Genomic DNA, 17505 nt, shown 5'->3' on the forward strand with positions numbered 1-17505 from the left:
CGGGCGGCGAGGAGGGGCTACAGTTTGTTGCGGTGTGCAGGCTTCTCATTGCGGTGGCTTCTCTTGCTGCGGAACGTGGGCTCTAGAGCTCAGGCTCAGTAGTTGTGGCACACGGGCTTAGTTGCTCCGCAGCATGTAGGATCTTCCCGGACCAGGGTTCGAACCTGTGTCCCCTGCACTGGCAGGCAGATTCTTAACCACTGTGCCACCAAGGAACTCCCAGGACTATTTCTTATTCATCTTTGTAACCCTATGGCCTAATATACTGTAGAATATATAAGTTCTCAATAGATGCTGATTGAAATGGTTGGTACAGAGGATGTGGACATGTAGAAATGCAGAAGAGCATTGTTATACAAAACAGTGAAGCCAGCTTCCCTCTTTGTTTCCTGGTGCACGAGGAGAGGGGATTAAGAGCTGTGCTTAAAGGAGCTCCAGAGACGGGCGCGAGCGGCGGCTAGAGACAGGCATGAGACGCTAAGGCTGCTGCTGCCACCACCAAGAAGCCTGTGTGCGAGCACAGGTCACTATCAACACCTCCCTTCTGGGGAGCCTGTGCAGCCCGCCACTGCCAGGGTCCCGGGATCCAGGGACAACTTCCTGGGGAGAGCGCACGCGCCTCAGGCTGGTGCAACGTCACGCCGGCCTCTGCCGCACAGGCTCACCCCGCACTCCGTACCGCTCCCTCCCCCCAGCCTGAGTGAGCCAGAGCCCCCGAATCAGCGGCTCCTTTAACCCCGTGCTATCTGAGCAAACAGCAGACGCCCTCCGGCGACGTACATGCAGAGGCAGGGACAAATCCAAAGCTGAACCCCGGGAGCTGTGTGAACAAAGAAGAGAAAGGGAAATCTCTCCCAGCAGCCTCAGGAGCAGCAGATTAAATCTCCACAATCAACTTGATGTACCCTGCAGCTGTGGAATACCTGAATAGACAACGAATCATCCCAAATTAAGGAGATGGACTTTGAGAACAAGATTTATTATTTTTTCCCCTTTTCCTCTTTTTGTGAGTGTGTATGTGTATGCTTCTGTGTGAGATTTTGTCAGTATAGCTTCGCTTTCACCATTTGTCCTAGGGTACTATCCGTCCGTTGTTTTTTTTTTTTACTTAAGAAAACTTTTTTCTTAATAATGATTTTTTTATTTTGAAAACTTTATTTTATTTTACCTTACTTTATTTGATTTTCTTTTATTCTCTTTCTTTCATTCATTCTGCTTTATCTCCCTTTTATTCTGAGCCGTGTGGATGAAACGCTCTTGATGCTGCAGCCAGGAGTCAGTGCTGTGCCTCTGAGGTGGGAGAGCCAACTTCAGGACACTGGTCCACAAGAGACCTCCCAGCTCCACGTAATATGAAACGGCAAAAATCTTCCAGAGATCTTCATCTCAACACCAAGCTTCACTCAACGACCAGCAAGCTACAGTGCTGGACACCCTATGCCAAACAACAAGCAAGACAGGAACACAACCCCACCCATTAGCAGAGAGGCTGCCTAAAATCATAATAAGTCCACAGACAACACAAAACACACCACCAGAAGTGGACCTGCTCACCAGAAAGACAAGATCCAGCCTCATCCACCAGAACACAGGCACCAGTCCCCTCCACCAGGATGCTTACACAACCCACTGAACCAACTTTAGCCATGGGGGGCAGACACCAAAAACAACGGGAACTATGAACCTGCGGCCTGCAAAAAGGAGACCCCAAACACAGTAAGATAAGCAAAATGAGAAGACAGAAAAACACACAGCACGTGAAGGAGCAAGATAAAAACCCACCAGACCTAACAAATGAAGAGAAATAGGCAGTCTACCTGAAAAAGAATTCAGAATAATGATAGTAAAGATGATCCAAAATCTTGGAAATAGAATAGAGAAAATTCAAGAAATATTTAACAAGGACCTAGAAGAACTAAAGATGAAACAAGCAACGATGAACAACACAATAAATGAAATTAAAAATACTCTAGAAGGGATCAATAGCAGAATAATTGAGGCAGAAGAACGGATAAGTGACCTGGAAGATAAAATACTGGAAATAACTACTGCAGAGCAGAATAAAGAAAAAAGAATGAAAAGAACTGAGGACACTCTGAGACCTGTGGGACAACATTAAACACACCAACATTTGAATTATAGGGGTTCCAGACGAAGAAGAGAAAAAGAAAGGGACTGAGAAAATATTTGAAGAGATTATAGTTGAAACTTCCCTAATATGGGAAAGGAAATAGTTAATCAAGTCCAGGAAGCACAGAGAGTCCCATACAGGATAAATCCAAGGAGAAACATGCCAAGACACATATTAATCAGTCAAAAATTAAATACAAAGAAAACATATTAAAAGCACTAAGGAAAAAACAACAAATAACACACAAGGGAATCCCCATAAGGTTAACAGCTGATCTCTCAGCAGAAACTCTGCAAGCCAGAAGGGACTGGCAGGACATATTTAAAGTGATGAAGGAGAAAAACCTACAACCAAGATTACTCTACCCAGCAAGGATCTCATTCAGGTTTGATGGAGAAATCAAAACCTTTACAGACGAGCAAAAGCTGAGAGAGTTCAGCACCACCAAACCAGCTTTACAACAAATGCTAAAGGAACTTCTCTAGGCAAGAAACACAAGAGAAGGAAAAGACCTACAATAACGAACCCAAAACAATTAAGAAAATGGGAATAGGGACATACATATCGATAATTACCTTAAATGTAAATGGATTAAATGCTCACATCAAAAGACACAGACTGGCTGAATAGATACAAAAACAAGACCCATATATATGCTGTCTACAAGAGACCCACTTCAGACCGAGGGACACATACAGACTGAACGTGAGGGGATGGAAAAAGATATTCCATGCAAATGGAAACCAAAAGAAAGCTGGAGTAGCAATTCTCTTATCAGACAAAATAGACTTTAAAATAAAGACTATTAGAAGAGACAAAGAAGGACACTACATAATGATCAAGGGATCGGTCCAAGAAGAAGATATAACAATTGTAAATATTTATGCACCCAACATAGGAGCACCTCAATACATAAGGCAATACTAACAGCCATAAAAGGGGAAAACGACAGTAACACATTCATAGTAGGGGACTTTAACACCCCACTTTCACCAATGGACAGATCATCCAAAATGAAAATAAATAAGAAAACACAAGCTTTAAATGATACATTAAACAAGATGGACTTAATTGATATTTATAGGACATTCCATTCAAAAACAACAGAATACACATTTTTCTCAACTGCTCATGGAACATTCTCCAGGATAGATCATTTCTTGGGTCACAAGTCAAGCCTTGGTAAATTTAAGAAAACTGAAATTGTTTCAAGTATCTTTCCTGACCACAACGTTATGAGAGTAGATACCAATTACAGGAAAAGATCTGTAAAAAATACAAACACATGGAGACTAAACAATACACTACTTAATAACAAAGTGATCACTGAAGAAATCAAAGAGGAAATTAAAAAATAAGTAGAAACAAATGACAATGGAGACACGACAACCCAAAACCTATGGGATGCAGCAAAAGCAGTTCTAAGATGGAAGTTTATAGCAATACAATCCTACCTTAAGAAACAAGAAACATCTCGAATAAACAACCTAACCTTGCACCTAAAGCAATTAGAGAAAGAAGAACAAAAAAATGCCAAAGTTAGCAGAAGGAAAGAAATCATAAAGATCAGATCAGAAATAAATGAAAAAGAAATGAAGGAAACAATAGCAAAGATCAATAAAACTAAAAGCTGGTTCTTTGAGAAGATAAACGGAATTGATAAACCATTAAACAGACTCATCAAGAAAATAAGGGAGAAGACTCAAATCAATAGATTTAGAAATGAAAAAGGAGAAATAACAATTGACACTGCAGAAATACAAAAGATCATGAGAGATTACTACAAGCAACTCTATGCCAATAAAATGGACAATCTGGAAGAAATGGACAAATTGTTAGAAATGCAACCTGCCAAGACTGAATCAGGAAGAAATAGAAAATATGAACAGACCAATAGCAATGAAATTGAAACTGCGATTAAAAATCTTCCAACAAACAAAAGCCCAGGACCAGATGGCTTCACAGGCGAATTCTATCAAACATTTAGAGAAGAGCTAACACCTATCCTTCTCAAACTCTTCCAAAATATAGCAGAGGGAGGAACAGTCCCAAACTCATTCAACAAGGCCACGACCACCCTGATACCAAAACCAGAGAAGGATGTCACAAAGAAAGAACACTATAGGCCAATATCACTGATGAACACAGATGCAAAAATCCTCAACAAAATGCTAGCAAACAGAATTCAACAGCACATTAAAAGGATCATACACCATGATCAAGTGGGTTTTATTCCAGGAATGCAAGGATTCTTCAATATACGCAAATCAATCAATGTGATACACCATATTAACAAATTGAAGGAAAAAAACCATATGGTCATCTCAATACATGCAGTGAAAGCTTTCAACAAAATTCAACACCCATTTATGATAAAAACCCTGCAGAAAGCAGGCACAGAGGGAACTTTCCTCAACATAATAAAGGCCATATATGACAAACCCACAGCCAACATCGTCCTCATTGGTGAAAAACTGAAAGCATTTCCACTACGATCAGGAACAAGACAAGGTTGCCCACTCTCACCACTCTTATTCATCATAGTTTTGGAAGTTTTAGCCACAGCAATCAGAGAAGAAAAGGAAATAAAAGGAATCCAAATCGGAAAAGAAGACGTAAAGCTGTCACTGTTTGCAGATGACATGATACTATACATAGAGAATCCTAAAGATGCTGCCAGAAAACTACTAGAGCTAATCAACGAATTTGGTAAAGTAGCAGGATACAAAATTAATGCACAGAAATCTCTGGCATTGCTATACACTAATGATGAAAAATCTGAAATTGAAATCAAGAAAACACTCCCATTTACCATTGCAACAAAAAGAATAAAATATCTAGGAATAAACCTACCTAAGGAGACAAAAGACCTCTATGCAGAAAATTACAAGACACTGATGAAAGAAATTAAAGATGACACAAATAGATGGAGAGATATACCATGTTCTTGGATTGGAAGAATCAACATTGTGAAAATAACTCTACTACCCAAAGCAATCTACAGATTCAATGTAATCCCTATCAAATTACCACTGGCATTTTTCACAGAACTAGAACAAAAAATTTCACAATTTATATGGAAACACAAAAGACCCCGAACAGCCAAAGCAATCTTGAGAAAGAAAAACGGAGCTGGAGGAATCAGGCTCTCTGACTTCAGACTATACTACAAAGCTACAGTAATCAAGACAGTATGGTACTGGCACAAAAACAGAAAGATAGATGAATGGAACAAGATAGAAAGCCCAGAGATAAACCCACGCACATATGGACACCTTATCTTTGATAAAGGTGGTAGGAATGTACAGTGGAGAAAGGACAGCCTCTTCAATAAGTGGTGCTAGGAAAACTGGACAGATCCATGTAAAAGTATGAGATTAGATCACTCCCTAACACCATACACAAAAATAAGCTCAAAATGGATTAAAGACCTAAATGTAAGGCCAGAAACTATCAAATTCTTAGAGGAAAACATAGGCAGAACACTCTATGACATAAATCACAGCAACATCCTTTTTGACCCACCTCCTAGAGAAATGGAAATAAAAACAAAAATAAACGGGACCTAATGAAACTTCATGGCTTTTGCACAGCAAAAAAGACAAGACCAAAAGACAACCCTCAGAGTGGGAGAAAATATTTGCTAATGAAGCAACTGACAAAGGATTAACCTCCAAAATTTACAAGCAGCTCATGCAGCTCAATAGCAAAAAACAAACAACCCAATCCAAAAAATGGGCAGAAGACCTAAATAGACATTTCTCCAAAGAAGATATACAGACTGCCAACAAACACATGAAAGAAGGCTCAACATCATTAATCATTAGAGAAATGCAAATCAAAACTACAATGAGATATCATCTCACACCAGTCAGAATGGCCATCATCAAAAAATCTAGAAACAATAAATGCTGGAGAGGGTGTGGAGAAAAGGGCACCCTCTTGCACTGCTGGTGGGAATGTGAATTGGTACAGCCACTATGGAGAACAGTATGGAGGTTGCTTAAAAAACTACAAATAGAACTACCATATGACCCAGCAGTCCCACTACTGGGCATATACCCTGAGAAAACCATAATTCAAAAAGAGTCATGTACCAAAATGTTCATTGCAGCTCTATTTACAATAGCCAGGAGATGGAAGCAACCTAAGTGTCCATCATCAGATGAATGGATAAAGATGTGGCACATATATACAATGGAATATTACTCAGCCATAAAAAGAAACGAAATTGAGCTATTTGTAATGAGGTAGAGTCTGTCATACAGAGTGAAGTAAGTCAGAAAGAGAAAGACAAATACAGTATGCTAACACATATATATGGAATTTAAGAAAAAAAAAATGTCATGAAGAACCTAGGGGTAAGACAGGAATAAAGACACAGACCTACTAGAGAATGGACTTGAGGATATGGGGAGGGGGAAGGGTAAGCTGTGCCAAAGTGAGAGAGTGGCATGGACATATATACACTACCAAACATAAAATAGATAGCTAGTGGGAAGCAGCTGCATAGCACAGGGAGATCAGCTCAGTGCTTTGTGACCACCTAGAGGGGTGGGATAGGGAGGGTGGGAGGGAGATGCAAGAGGGAGGGGATATGGGGATATATGTATATGTATAACTGATTCACTTTGTTACAAAGCAGAAACTAACACACCACTGTACAGCAAATATACTCCAATAAAGATGTAAAAAAAAGAGAGTGAAGCCACAAAGCATAAGACCTGTTTAATAATAACTGACTACAACTTGTGACTCTGAAAGAGAGGAGTTGAAATATGGTTGGAATCAGACTCTGGAGAGGTTGTCTATGTTTTGTTAAGGAATCTGTACTTAACTGAGTAAGTGGGGCCATGCAGTTCAAACTGGCGCTGTTCAAGGGTCAACCATATGTCAAAGATTTAAATGCACATACTTTTTAATTTCACAAATTTACTATTAGTAAAGTATTAGGTTAATTTTTGAACCTATATGCATTGATTATGGGAAATGATATTCATAGCAAATTCAGAATTCTCCAAAGTTCCCTATCTAAATTACCACAGCTTGCTACACACAATATATATATGTTCCAAAATTTCTTTTCATAGCCTTGACAATGAAATTAGATCTTCTGATGTTAATGGCATTACCATCCTCAGACTGGATATTTCTATCATAAACATTTCCATCTCATTGTTTCATCAAATCAACTGTCGAAACTCTGTCAGGTTTGCTTCCACTATAACCCCATTATCCTCACCTCCATAGTTCCAAGGCATTGCACGATTTTTAGATCTTTCCCCCAGATTATTAAAGTGTCCCAGTTAGATTCTTACATAATCTTTTATCTCACCTAGTTATCCACTTTCATCAAACTTACCCTCTGAAATAACAAATTATATCATATCACTCTCCTAAAAATATGCCCCAGAAGAAAGTCTCAAGTTCTGGCATTCAAAGTGTTCTTCATTCTGACCTATAGTCTCCCTTTAACCACAGCCTTCCAGGTAGCTAATGCTACAGCCCAGCCAGTCTGACCAAACATTCCTCTATCACAGTGGACAATTTCCTACCCCTTAGCATTACACATCATAGCAACACTGAGGGGAATCCCCATTTCTACCTATCTTCAATTTTCTAAATTGTACTCACTCTTCGTAGCTCAACACAAATGCTACCTTCTCTGCAGTATCATTCTAAATTAGAAATCGCTTCTCTTCGAAATTTCCAAACTACTTTATCCCTCTATATAGCATTCATTTCAATTTGCCTTATATTATAGATATACATATATGTATACATATGTATAATCATTAACAAATTTTAAAAATATTTTCCACACGAGAAAGTGTTGACATAAAATACAAAGACTGAAAAATAAATCTTAAAATTCTTTAAGTATCTTAGAAAAACTCACAAAAAAGGTTATAAATATATTAGAACATCTATTTAATAAAAAACATTAACCAGATCATTGCTACTGTAAAAACATCAAGTTGACAAATAATGAGAGAGAAAGAAAAAAAGAGAAGGAAAGAGAGAAGGAAGGAGGGAAGTATGAAAGAAGTGAGGGAGGGAGGGAAGGGAGGGAGGGAGGGAGGGAGGGAAGGAAGGAAGGAAGGAAGGAAGGAAGGGGGGGGAGGAAGGAAGGAAGGAAGGTCCAGTTATTTTTGTATCTTCCTCCCAAGCACAGTGTTTTAAACAGAGCAGGCATTTAATAAGTATTTTAAAACATGAATTAATAATGGCTCACATTTTTTTCATATTTTTTCTTAGATCCATACATTTTTATAAAACTAGTTTGAATTTTTAAATATGAACCTCTTGGAATACATGATCATTTTATTTTTTAATTGAAGTATAATTACTGTACAATTACATAAGTTACAGGTGTACAATACAGTGATTCACAATTTTCAAAGGTTAGGCTCCATTTATAGTTACTATAAAATATTTGGCTATATTCCTCATGTTGTAGCCTATTTTATACCTAATAGTTTGCACCTCTTACTCCCCTCTCCCTTTCCCTCTCCCCACTGGTAACTACCAATTTGTTCTCTATATCTGTGAGTTTGATTCTTTTTTGTTATATTCACTAATTTGTTGTATTTTTTAGATTCCACACATAAGTGATTACGTGATCATTTTAAATTCAATGGATGTTTTTCAGAGGGTTGAAGGTAGCCCAGTGTCTACTTTTCCTATCCCCACCAAAACAAAAAACAAAATAAAGCAAAAAAGACTTAATGTTACCTTTTCAACATCGGAGAGAGAAGTTAGTGATTGATTTTGAAGAACCTCTGGTGCAGTGAATGCTCGAAGATCCTGACTGGAAATATTTTCATCTGTAAATGACACGCTACCAGATGGCAGCAATAGCAGAGACCATGGAGAAATGATGAAGCCAAGGGCAGCAGGATCAGCTATGCTTACTGGTTTGTAACCATACAGAATGAAAAGAAAAAAGAAAGATAAATGCTTAAAATTAAGTGATTACAGATCACATAAATGAATACCCCAGCATATTCATATATATGTGCAGTTACATACACCAAATCAACATGCTACAAAATGAGAGTGGGTTTCATACACCTGATACTGCTAGCATTATTAACAACAATGCCTTGATTTGGCTTAGTCTTTCAAACTTAGACTAGATGGCAGATCTTAGAAACCAGAAATAGAGAACTTTCATCGTCAGTCATGAGACTATACTTGGTTCAAATACTTATCACAGTGATAAAGAGATATGAATAAGAATCAACAGTTCTTACATTTTGTTGGGTGGAGGGTGGTTCATGGATTCCTTTGAGGATTTGGTAAAAACTATGGTTGAGAGACCATTTCAAGAAAACTGCCCATAAATATAAAACCCTGTAAACAAAAGGTGTTTGGGGACTTCCCTAGTGGTGCAGTGGTTAAGAATCTGCCTGCCAATGCAGGGGACATGGGTTCGAGCCCTGGTCCGGGAAGATCCCACATGCCATGGAGTAACTAAGCCACAACTACTGAGCCTGCACTCTAGGGCCTGCAATCCACAACTACTGAGCCCGTGTGCCCAGAGTCCATGCTCCACCATAGTAGAAGTCACTGCAATAAGAAGCCCGTGCACCGCAACGAAGAGTAGCCCCCACTCGCTGCAACTAGAGAAAGCCCGCGTGCAGCAACGAAGACTCAAGGCAGCCATAAATAAATAAATAAATAAACAAATATATATATATATATATATATATATATATATATAGGTGCTCATGGATCTCCTTAGAGCCTGTTTATGGACCCCAGGTTAACATTCTCTGATTTAGACTACAGTGTTCTGAAACTGATAGAAAATAATTCCTTTGAAAATTCATCAGATTTAGAATTAGTTTCCAACTACAATGAAAGTCTCCTTTTTTTTTAAAAGATGTTGGGGGTAGGAGTTTGTTAATTAATTAATTTATTTTTGCTGTGTTGGGTCTTCGTTTCTGTGCGAGGGCTTTCTCTAGTTGTGGCAAGCGGGGGCCACTCTTCATCGTGGTGCGCGGGCCTCTCACTATCGCGGCCTCTCTTCTGCGGAGCACAGGCTCCAGACGCGCAGGCTCAGTAGTTGTGGCTCATGGGCCTAGTTGCTCCGCGGCATGTGGGATCCTCCCAGGCCAGGGCTCAAACCCGTGTCCCCTGCATTGGCAGGCAGACTCTCAACCACTGCGCCACCACGGAAGCCCGAAAGTCTCCTTTTTGCATCAAGATATATATAGTCTTGTATGCATTTATTCATTATTTCAGTAGAATTTCAGGCAGCTCTGTGCTACCAAATGTGATCAATGTGGGCTCTAATTTTGCTATGTTTTGATGTTTGTCTTTATGGGTGCCTAAGAGCTCAGTTTAAGAATATTAAAAAAAAAGTTCTTAGATTTCAGCAGGCCTCCTCTAAAAGTAGAGCTATACATTGGGCTCAACAATACAGACTTATTAGAAGGAATATTATTTGACCTCCCATTTCAAAAGGAAATTAAAATAGGTTTTAAGGGAAATGTTAAATAAAACTGAGTTACAGACACAAGAAATCTCTATAGGAAGGTCACAGAAGGCCGTTGCCCACCAATGCCATGCTTATTCAATCTGAATGTATTACACTGCTCTCTAAGTCAAATCATAAGAAACTGACAGAAGTCTATAGAATAGTTTATCAAACATACAGTATCTATGCTTTCCTAAAAACAACTTTCATTAGAAGTGAATCATCCATCCTTTCTGAATTTTTAACCTCTACCTATGGTCAAGATTCTGATCATCAGAATTTGACTTACACTGATAAAAAAGTAAGCTATTAAAATTCATTTCTCCTTTGAAGAGTAAAAAGCCAACTGTACGTCCTCCTGTATTCTTATGAATTTGAAACATGTCTTTAACAACTGTATCAAGGAAGAAAAATGTGTTTGAATGCATCTTTAATCAGTCAGCATATCTTATGTGGCCCTGAGGCCAAGTTACAGACTAGTGGTCCTCACATTCCTACTCAACCACACATCAGGTTGCTAAGAACATGACTCAGAATTCTCATGGCAAAATATGTTTCAATGAATCATCATAGCTGTTAAGCTTAGGTATACTGTTGCCTTTCACAGCCACTTTACACACTGTCTTTTACTTGAGATTTTTCTTGTTTCTTGAGGTAGGATTGTATTGCTATAAACTTCCCTCTAGGTTTGGGTCATTGTGTTTTCATTGTCATTTGTTTCTAGGTATTTTTTAATTTCCTCTTTGATTTCTTCAGTGATCTCTTGGTTACTGAGTAGTGTATTGTTTAGCCTCCATGTGTTTGTAGTTTTTAGTTTTTTTCCTGTAATTGATATCTAGTCTTATAGTGCTGTGGTCAGAAAAGATACATGGTACGATTTTAATTTTTTAAAATTTACCAAGGCTTGATTTGTGACCCAAGATGTGATCTATCCTGGAGAATGTTTCATAAGCACTTGAGAAAAAAGTATATTCTGTTGTTTTTGGATGGAATGTCCTATAAATATCCATTAAGTCCATCTTGTTTAATGTGTCATTTAAAGCTTGTATTTCTTTATTTATTTTCATTTTGGATGATCTGTCCACTGGTGAAAGTGGGGTGTTAAAGTCCCCTACTATGATTGTGTTACTGTCGATTTCCCCTTTTATGGCTGTTAGCATTTGCCTTATGTTTTGAGGTGCTCCTGTGTTGAGTGCATAAATATTTACAATTGTTATATCTTCTTCTTGGATTGATCCCTTGATCACTATGTAGTGTCCTTCTTTGTCTCTTGTAATAGTCTTTATTTTAAAATCTATTTTGTCTGATATGAGAATTGCTACTCCAGCTTTCTTTTGATTTCCATTTGCATGGAATATCTTTTTCAATCCCCTCACTTTCATACGGTATGTGTCCCTAGGTCTCAAGTGGGTCTCTTATAGACACCATATACATGGGTCTTGTGTTTGTATCCATTCAGCCAGTCTATATCATTTGGTTGGAGCATTTAATCCATTTACATTTAAGGTAATTATCAATATGTATGCTCCTATTACCATTTTCTTAATTGTTTCAGGATTGTTTTCGTAGGTCTTTTCCTTCTCTCGTGTTTCCTGCCTAGAGAAGTTCCTTTAGCATTTGTTGTAAAGCTGGCTTGGTGTTGCTGAATTCTCTTAGATTTTGCTTGTCTGTAAAGGTTTTAATTTCTCTGTCAAATCTGAATGAGATCCTTGCTGGGTAGAGTAATCTTGGTTGTAGGTTTTTCCCTTTCATCACTTTAAATATGTCCTGCCACTCCCTTCTGGCTTGCAGAGTTTCTGCAGAAAGATCAGCTGTTAAACTTATGGGGATTCCCTTGTATGTTATTGTTGCTTTTCCCTTGCTGCTTTTAATATTTTTTCTTTGTATTTAATTTTTGATAGTTTGATTAATATGTGTCTTGGCGTGTTTCTCCTTGGATTTATCCTGTATGGGACTCTCTGTGCTTCCTGGACTTGATTTACTATTTCCTTTCCCATATTAGGGAAGTTTTCAACTATAATCTCTTCAAATATTTTCTCAGTCCCTTTCTTTTTCTCTTCTTCTTCTGAGACCCCAATAATTCGAACGTTGGTGCGTTTATTGCTGCTCCAGAGGTCTCTGAGACTGCCCTCAATTTTTTTCATTCTTCTTTCTTTATTCTGCTCTGCAGTAGTTATTTCCAGTATTTTATCTTCAAGCTCACTTATCCATTCTTCTGCCTCAGTTATTCTGTTACTGATTCCTTCTAGAGAATTTTAAATTTCATTTATTGTGTTGTTCATCATTGTTTGCTCTTTAGCTCTTCTAGGTCCTTGTTAAACCTTTCTTGTATTTTCTGCATTCCATTTCTAAGATTTTGGATCATCTTTACTATCATTGCTCTGAATTCTTTTTCAGGTAGACTGCCTATTTCTTCTTCATTAGTTTGTTCTGGTGGGTTTTTACCTTGCTCCTTCATCTGCTGCGTATTTCTCTGTCTTCTCATTTTGCTTAACTTACTGTGTTTGGGGTCTCCTTTTCGCAGGCTGCAGGTTTGTAGTTCCTGTTGTTTTTGGTGTCTGCCCCCCGTGGCTAAAGTTGGTTCAGTGGGTTGTGTAAGCCTCCTGGTGGAGGGGACTGGTGCCTGTGTTCTGGTGGATGAGGCTGGATCCTGTCTTTCTGGTGGGCAGAACCACATCCGGTGGTGTGTTTTGGGGTGTCTGTGACCTTATTATGATTTTAGGCAGCCTCTCTGCTAATGGGTGGGGTTGTGTTCCTGTCTTGCTAGTTGTTTGGCATGGGGTGTCCAGCACTGGAGCTTGCTGGTCGTTGACTGGAGCTGGGTCTTAGCGTTGAGATGGAGATCTCTGGGAGAGCTCTCACCAACTGATATTACATGGGGCCTGGAGGTCTCTGGTAGTCCAACGTCCTGAACTCGGCTCTCCTACCTCAGAAGCTCAGTCTTGACACCCAGCCGGAGCACCAAGACCCTGTCAGCCTCACAGCCAGGTACGTGGGGATTTTCTTGCCTTTTGGGAAGTCTGAGGTCTTCTGCCATCATTCAGTAATGTTCTGTAGGAGTTGTTCTACATGCAGATATATTTTTGATGTATTTGTGGGGAGGAAGGTGATCTCCACATCTTACTCCTCTGCCATCTTGAAGATCCTCCCTCGCACTGTCTTTTAAAAGCTTCTTCTTGGGTATCTCATGCACAAATACCACAGAATCGGGGCTTCCCTGGCTTCCCTGGTGGCGCAGTGGTTAAGAATTCACCTGCCAATGCAGGGACAGGTTCGAGCCCTGGTCCGGGAAGATCCCACATGCTGCGGAGCAACTAAGCCCATGCGCCACAACTACTGAGCCTGTGCTCTAGAGCCTGCGAGCCACAACTACTGAAGCCCATACACCTAGAGCCTGTGCTCTGCAACAAGAGAAGCCACTGCAATGAGAAGCCCACACACCGCAACGAAGAGTAGCCCCCGCTCGCTGCAACTAGAGAAAGCCCGCGTGCAGCAACGAAGACCCAACACAGCCAAAAATAAAAATAAAATAAAATTAAAAAATTTACAAATACCACAGAATCCAGCCAGAGAAGAACTCAAACAAGGCAGAAGAATATTTTCTTTGCCAAAAGATGCTATTCAAAATATTGAGATTTCACATGTCATGGACATAATAAAATAGTCTATAATCAATTATTTTCAAATTAGTAACTAAACGGAACAAACACCAGGAGACCAATTCAGAAGGCAATGCACTAATATCTGTTATGAGATGATGATGACCTGGAACCACAGTGGTAGTGAGAACCTGTTGGAATGCAAGTGTATCTAGAGGTAGTGACAACAAAATTTCCTGACAGACTGGATGTGCAGTGAGAGAAAGAGGGGAATCAGGATGACTCCAAGAGTTTGGTCTCAGGAACAGGAAGGATGGAGTGTCATCAACTGAGAGTAAGAAGACTGTAGGAATAGCATAGGTTGCTGAGGTAGGGGCTGGGAGATAGTGGTAGTAATTAGAACTGTACTTTGGGACCTATTAAGTTTAAGATACCTGTTAGATATTCAAATGGAGGTGTCAAATATGCAGTTGGATCTCAAGTTAGGGAGAAAGGCCTGAACTGGGGAGTTACTGGTCTAATAGATGGTACTGAAAGCCTTGTAACTGCATGAGATGACCAAAAAGTGAGTTAACATAGAAAAGAAATCAAGGACATTGGACAGTGCTGTGGGGTACTCCAACTTTAAGACCAATTGCTCCTTCTTAGTCTTTTCTTCCAGCTCGCTGAACCGAAGAGAGGAGGATGGGATTCTAACTCTCATGCCTAATTCCTGTCATCCTTATTTGGGGACAGAATTATGATTTCTGGTATATCTGTTACCATTTGAATTTATAAATTATTAGGGATCACAGCTAACACAGAAGCATGAATGCCATCCAGAAGTCTAAATGCTATGTCTTGTCCTGCCATTCTTGGTATTGCTATCCACTCAGACCTGAAAAGAGGTTGCTGCACTCCTCCTCCTTATCCCAGGCGACAGACTGACCCTACCCTCTCCTTGACAGGGTAGCACAGAACAGAAACTGTTGAAGGTGAAAGTAATCTGTAATTGCTTATCACTTTGAAATTAAGAGGTTTACTCACTTATCAGCACAATGAAGATCAGCAAAACTAATACTCTGACAAGAACTGTATCTTTCAACTTTTGCTTTATACAATAGGTTTTTGTTTCTTTGTTTTTACTGAACATCTAAAGTATACCCGTATTTTAAGTACTATATATTTAAACATAATATTCTCAAAATTACAAGTCATTTGCCCATAGAGTCCATAGTTTTATTGGGGAGATAAAATGTATTCATAAATAAATACAAGATAAAAAGTATAAGGTATTTAAAAGACAATACAAAAGGAAATTCAGAGGAAATTACTTCAGTTACAATGAAGAGAGAATTAATTTTTTAAATATATGTGGTCCTTTAAGACGAGTAAGATCTGACCATGGTTAAGAGGGAGATTCCAAAGAGAAGAAACAGCCAAAGCAAAGGCATATGGTCAGGAAATTATTAAGTTTGTACAAGGAATAAACTCCAAGAATTTGGAGCACAAGAATGGCAGAGAGCAGTGAGAAACAGAATTACCAACGTGGGTCATATTTTTACTTGTTAAAAAACACACATACAAATAAATGACATAAATATTTTCGTTGTTTTTAAATGTGATTTTTAAATGTCTTGTAATAAAGCTAAAGCAGCTGTGACAACAAACTACATTGTTGTCAAATTCCCAAAGCACACACACAACATTTAAGTGCTCCATTCTTCAGAAAACAAACCACAAAATATATTTTTCAATAACTGTAAAGGGTCGTGCAAACCTTCAAGTGAGGAAATTTAGAGTCATGGCTACAATCAGTCTAATTCACCCTCCTTCTCTAACTAAAAGAAAGGAATTTAAAGCAAATGGATTCAAAATCCTTCAAAGAATGCTAACAAAAGAATATTTAAAAATGGAATTCCAGAAGCTTGTAATTTGGTGTCCCATAATGTTTTAGTTGTGTGATGACTGTCCTCAAGAATGCTATTATTGTTTAAAAGTAAATCTGATGTGAACTGATTCCAGGACTCAAATGATTCTACTTAAAGACTTTTTCCAAACATTCCACAGAGAAAGTTGCTTAATCAAAATTTCAAGCAGTTAGAGGCAAAGTTATAAATAAGCAGAAATTTGATATGCAAAGAAACATCTTAGAGCTTCTTTCCAATGTTCCCCCCCACTGAGGGGTCTTACCATTTCCTTTAGATTGTCCCCTTCATTTAATTTTCTTGGCCTTCCAGTTACAGTATAAAAATTAGAGAAATGATCATAACTGGATAACAAACAGGATGAGGCAAAACAATCGAAAGTATCAGCAAATCATCTAAAACACTTAGAACAACAACGAAACCATTTTGACCTGAAAAGTCCCTTTGCCTATCTAAGCACATATATGTTCTATTATAGTACTTGGCAAAAATCTATGCAGAGGCCACTGTTTCAAACTCTGAAGGATCTGATGAAGTCATTCTATGATACAGAATTCTCTCAAAAATTCAGTTCATGTGTGCATAAAAATACACACACAAACACACACACACACAAACACACACAGTGTTAAATCAATCATCTGGTTTAACAATGCACAAACAGAAAAAAATATGGTTTAGAATATTTCCCCTATATTTTAACATTTTCTTGATAGTAAAGCTTTGTGATAAACTGTTTAAGGTTCACTGCAACTCACCAAGAAAAAAAAGGAGAGAACTCAAATCAACAAAATTAGAAATGAAAAAGGAGAAGTTACAACGGACACCACAGAAATACAAAGGATCATAAGAGACTGCTACAAACAACTATATGCCAATAAAATGGACAACCAAGAAGAAATGGACAAATTCTTAGAAAGATACAACCTTCTAAGACCAGACTAGGAAGAAATAGAAAATATGAACAGACCAATCACAAGTACTGAAATTGAAACTGTAATTAAAAAACTCCCAACAAACAAAAGTCCAGGACCAGATGGTTTCACAGGTGAATTCTATCAAACATTTACAGAAGAGCTAACAGCTATCCTTCTCAAACTCTTTCAAAAAATTGCAGAGGAAGGAACACTCCCAGGCCCACTCTATGAGGCCACCATCACCATGATACCAAAACCAGACAAAGATACCACAAAAAAAGAAAATTACAGGCCAATATCACTGATGAACATAGATGCAAAAATACTCAACAAAATACTAGCAAACCAAATCCAACAATACATTAAAAGGATCATACACCATTATCAAGTAGGATTTATCCTAGAGATGCAAGGATTCTTCAAAGCCTGCAAATCAGTGTGATATACTACGTTAACAAACTGAAGA

The 17505-nt window shown here is 38.5% G+C and overlaps 1 protein-coding gene across 12 annotated transcripts in view; it reads right to left on the reverse strand.

Annotated features, from left to right (window-relative positions):
• Positions 1–17505, reverse strand: part of PTPN13 (protein tyrosine phosphatase non-receptor type 13) — a 234878-nt gene that overhangs the window by 142246 nt on the left and 75127 nt on the right. For all 12 annotated transcript variants that reach the window (XR_003795550.1, XM_029234945.1, XM_029234946.1 and 9 more), the window contains one exon: positions 8867–9045. Coding sequence is in view for 10 of the 12 variants with exons in the window: in XM_029234945.1 (XP_029090778.1) it covers positions 8867–9045 (179 nt within the window). In the remaining 2 variants the exon portion in view is untranslated. The remainder of the gene's footprint in view (positions 1–8866; positions 9046–17505) is intronic.

Source organism: Monodon monoceros, unplaced genomic scaffold (assembly GCF_005190385.1).
Source record: "Monodon monoceros isolate NGI ecotype Baffin Bay Population unplaced genomic scaffold, NGI_Narwhal_1 Super_Scaffold_20, whole genome shotgun sequence".
NCBI classification, from domain to species: domain Eukaryota; kingdom Metazoa; phylum Chordata; class Mammalia; order Artiodactyla; family Monodontidae; genus Monodon; species Monodon monoceros.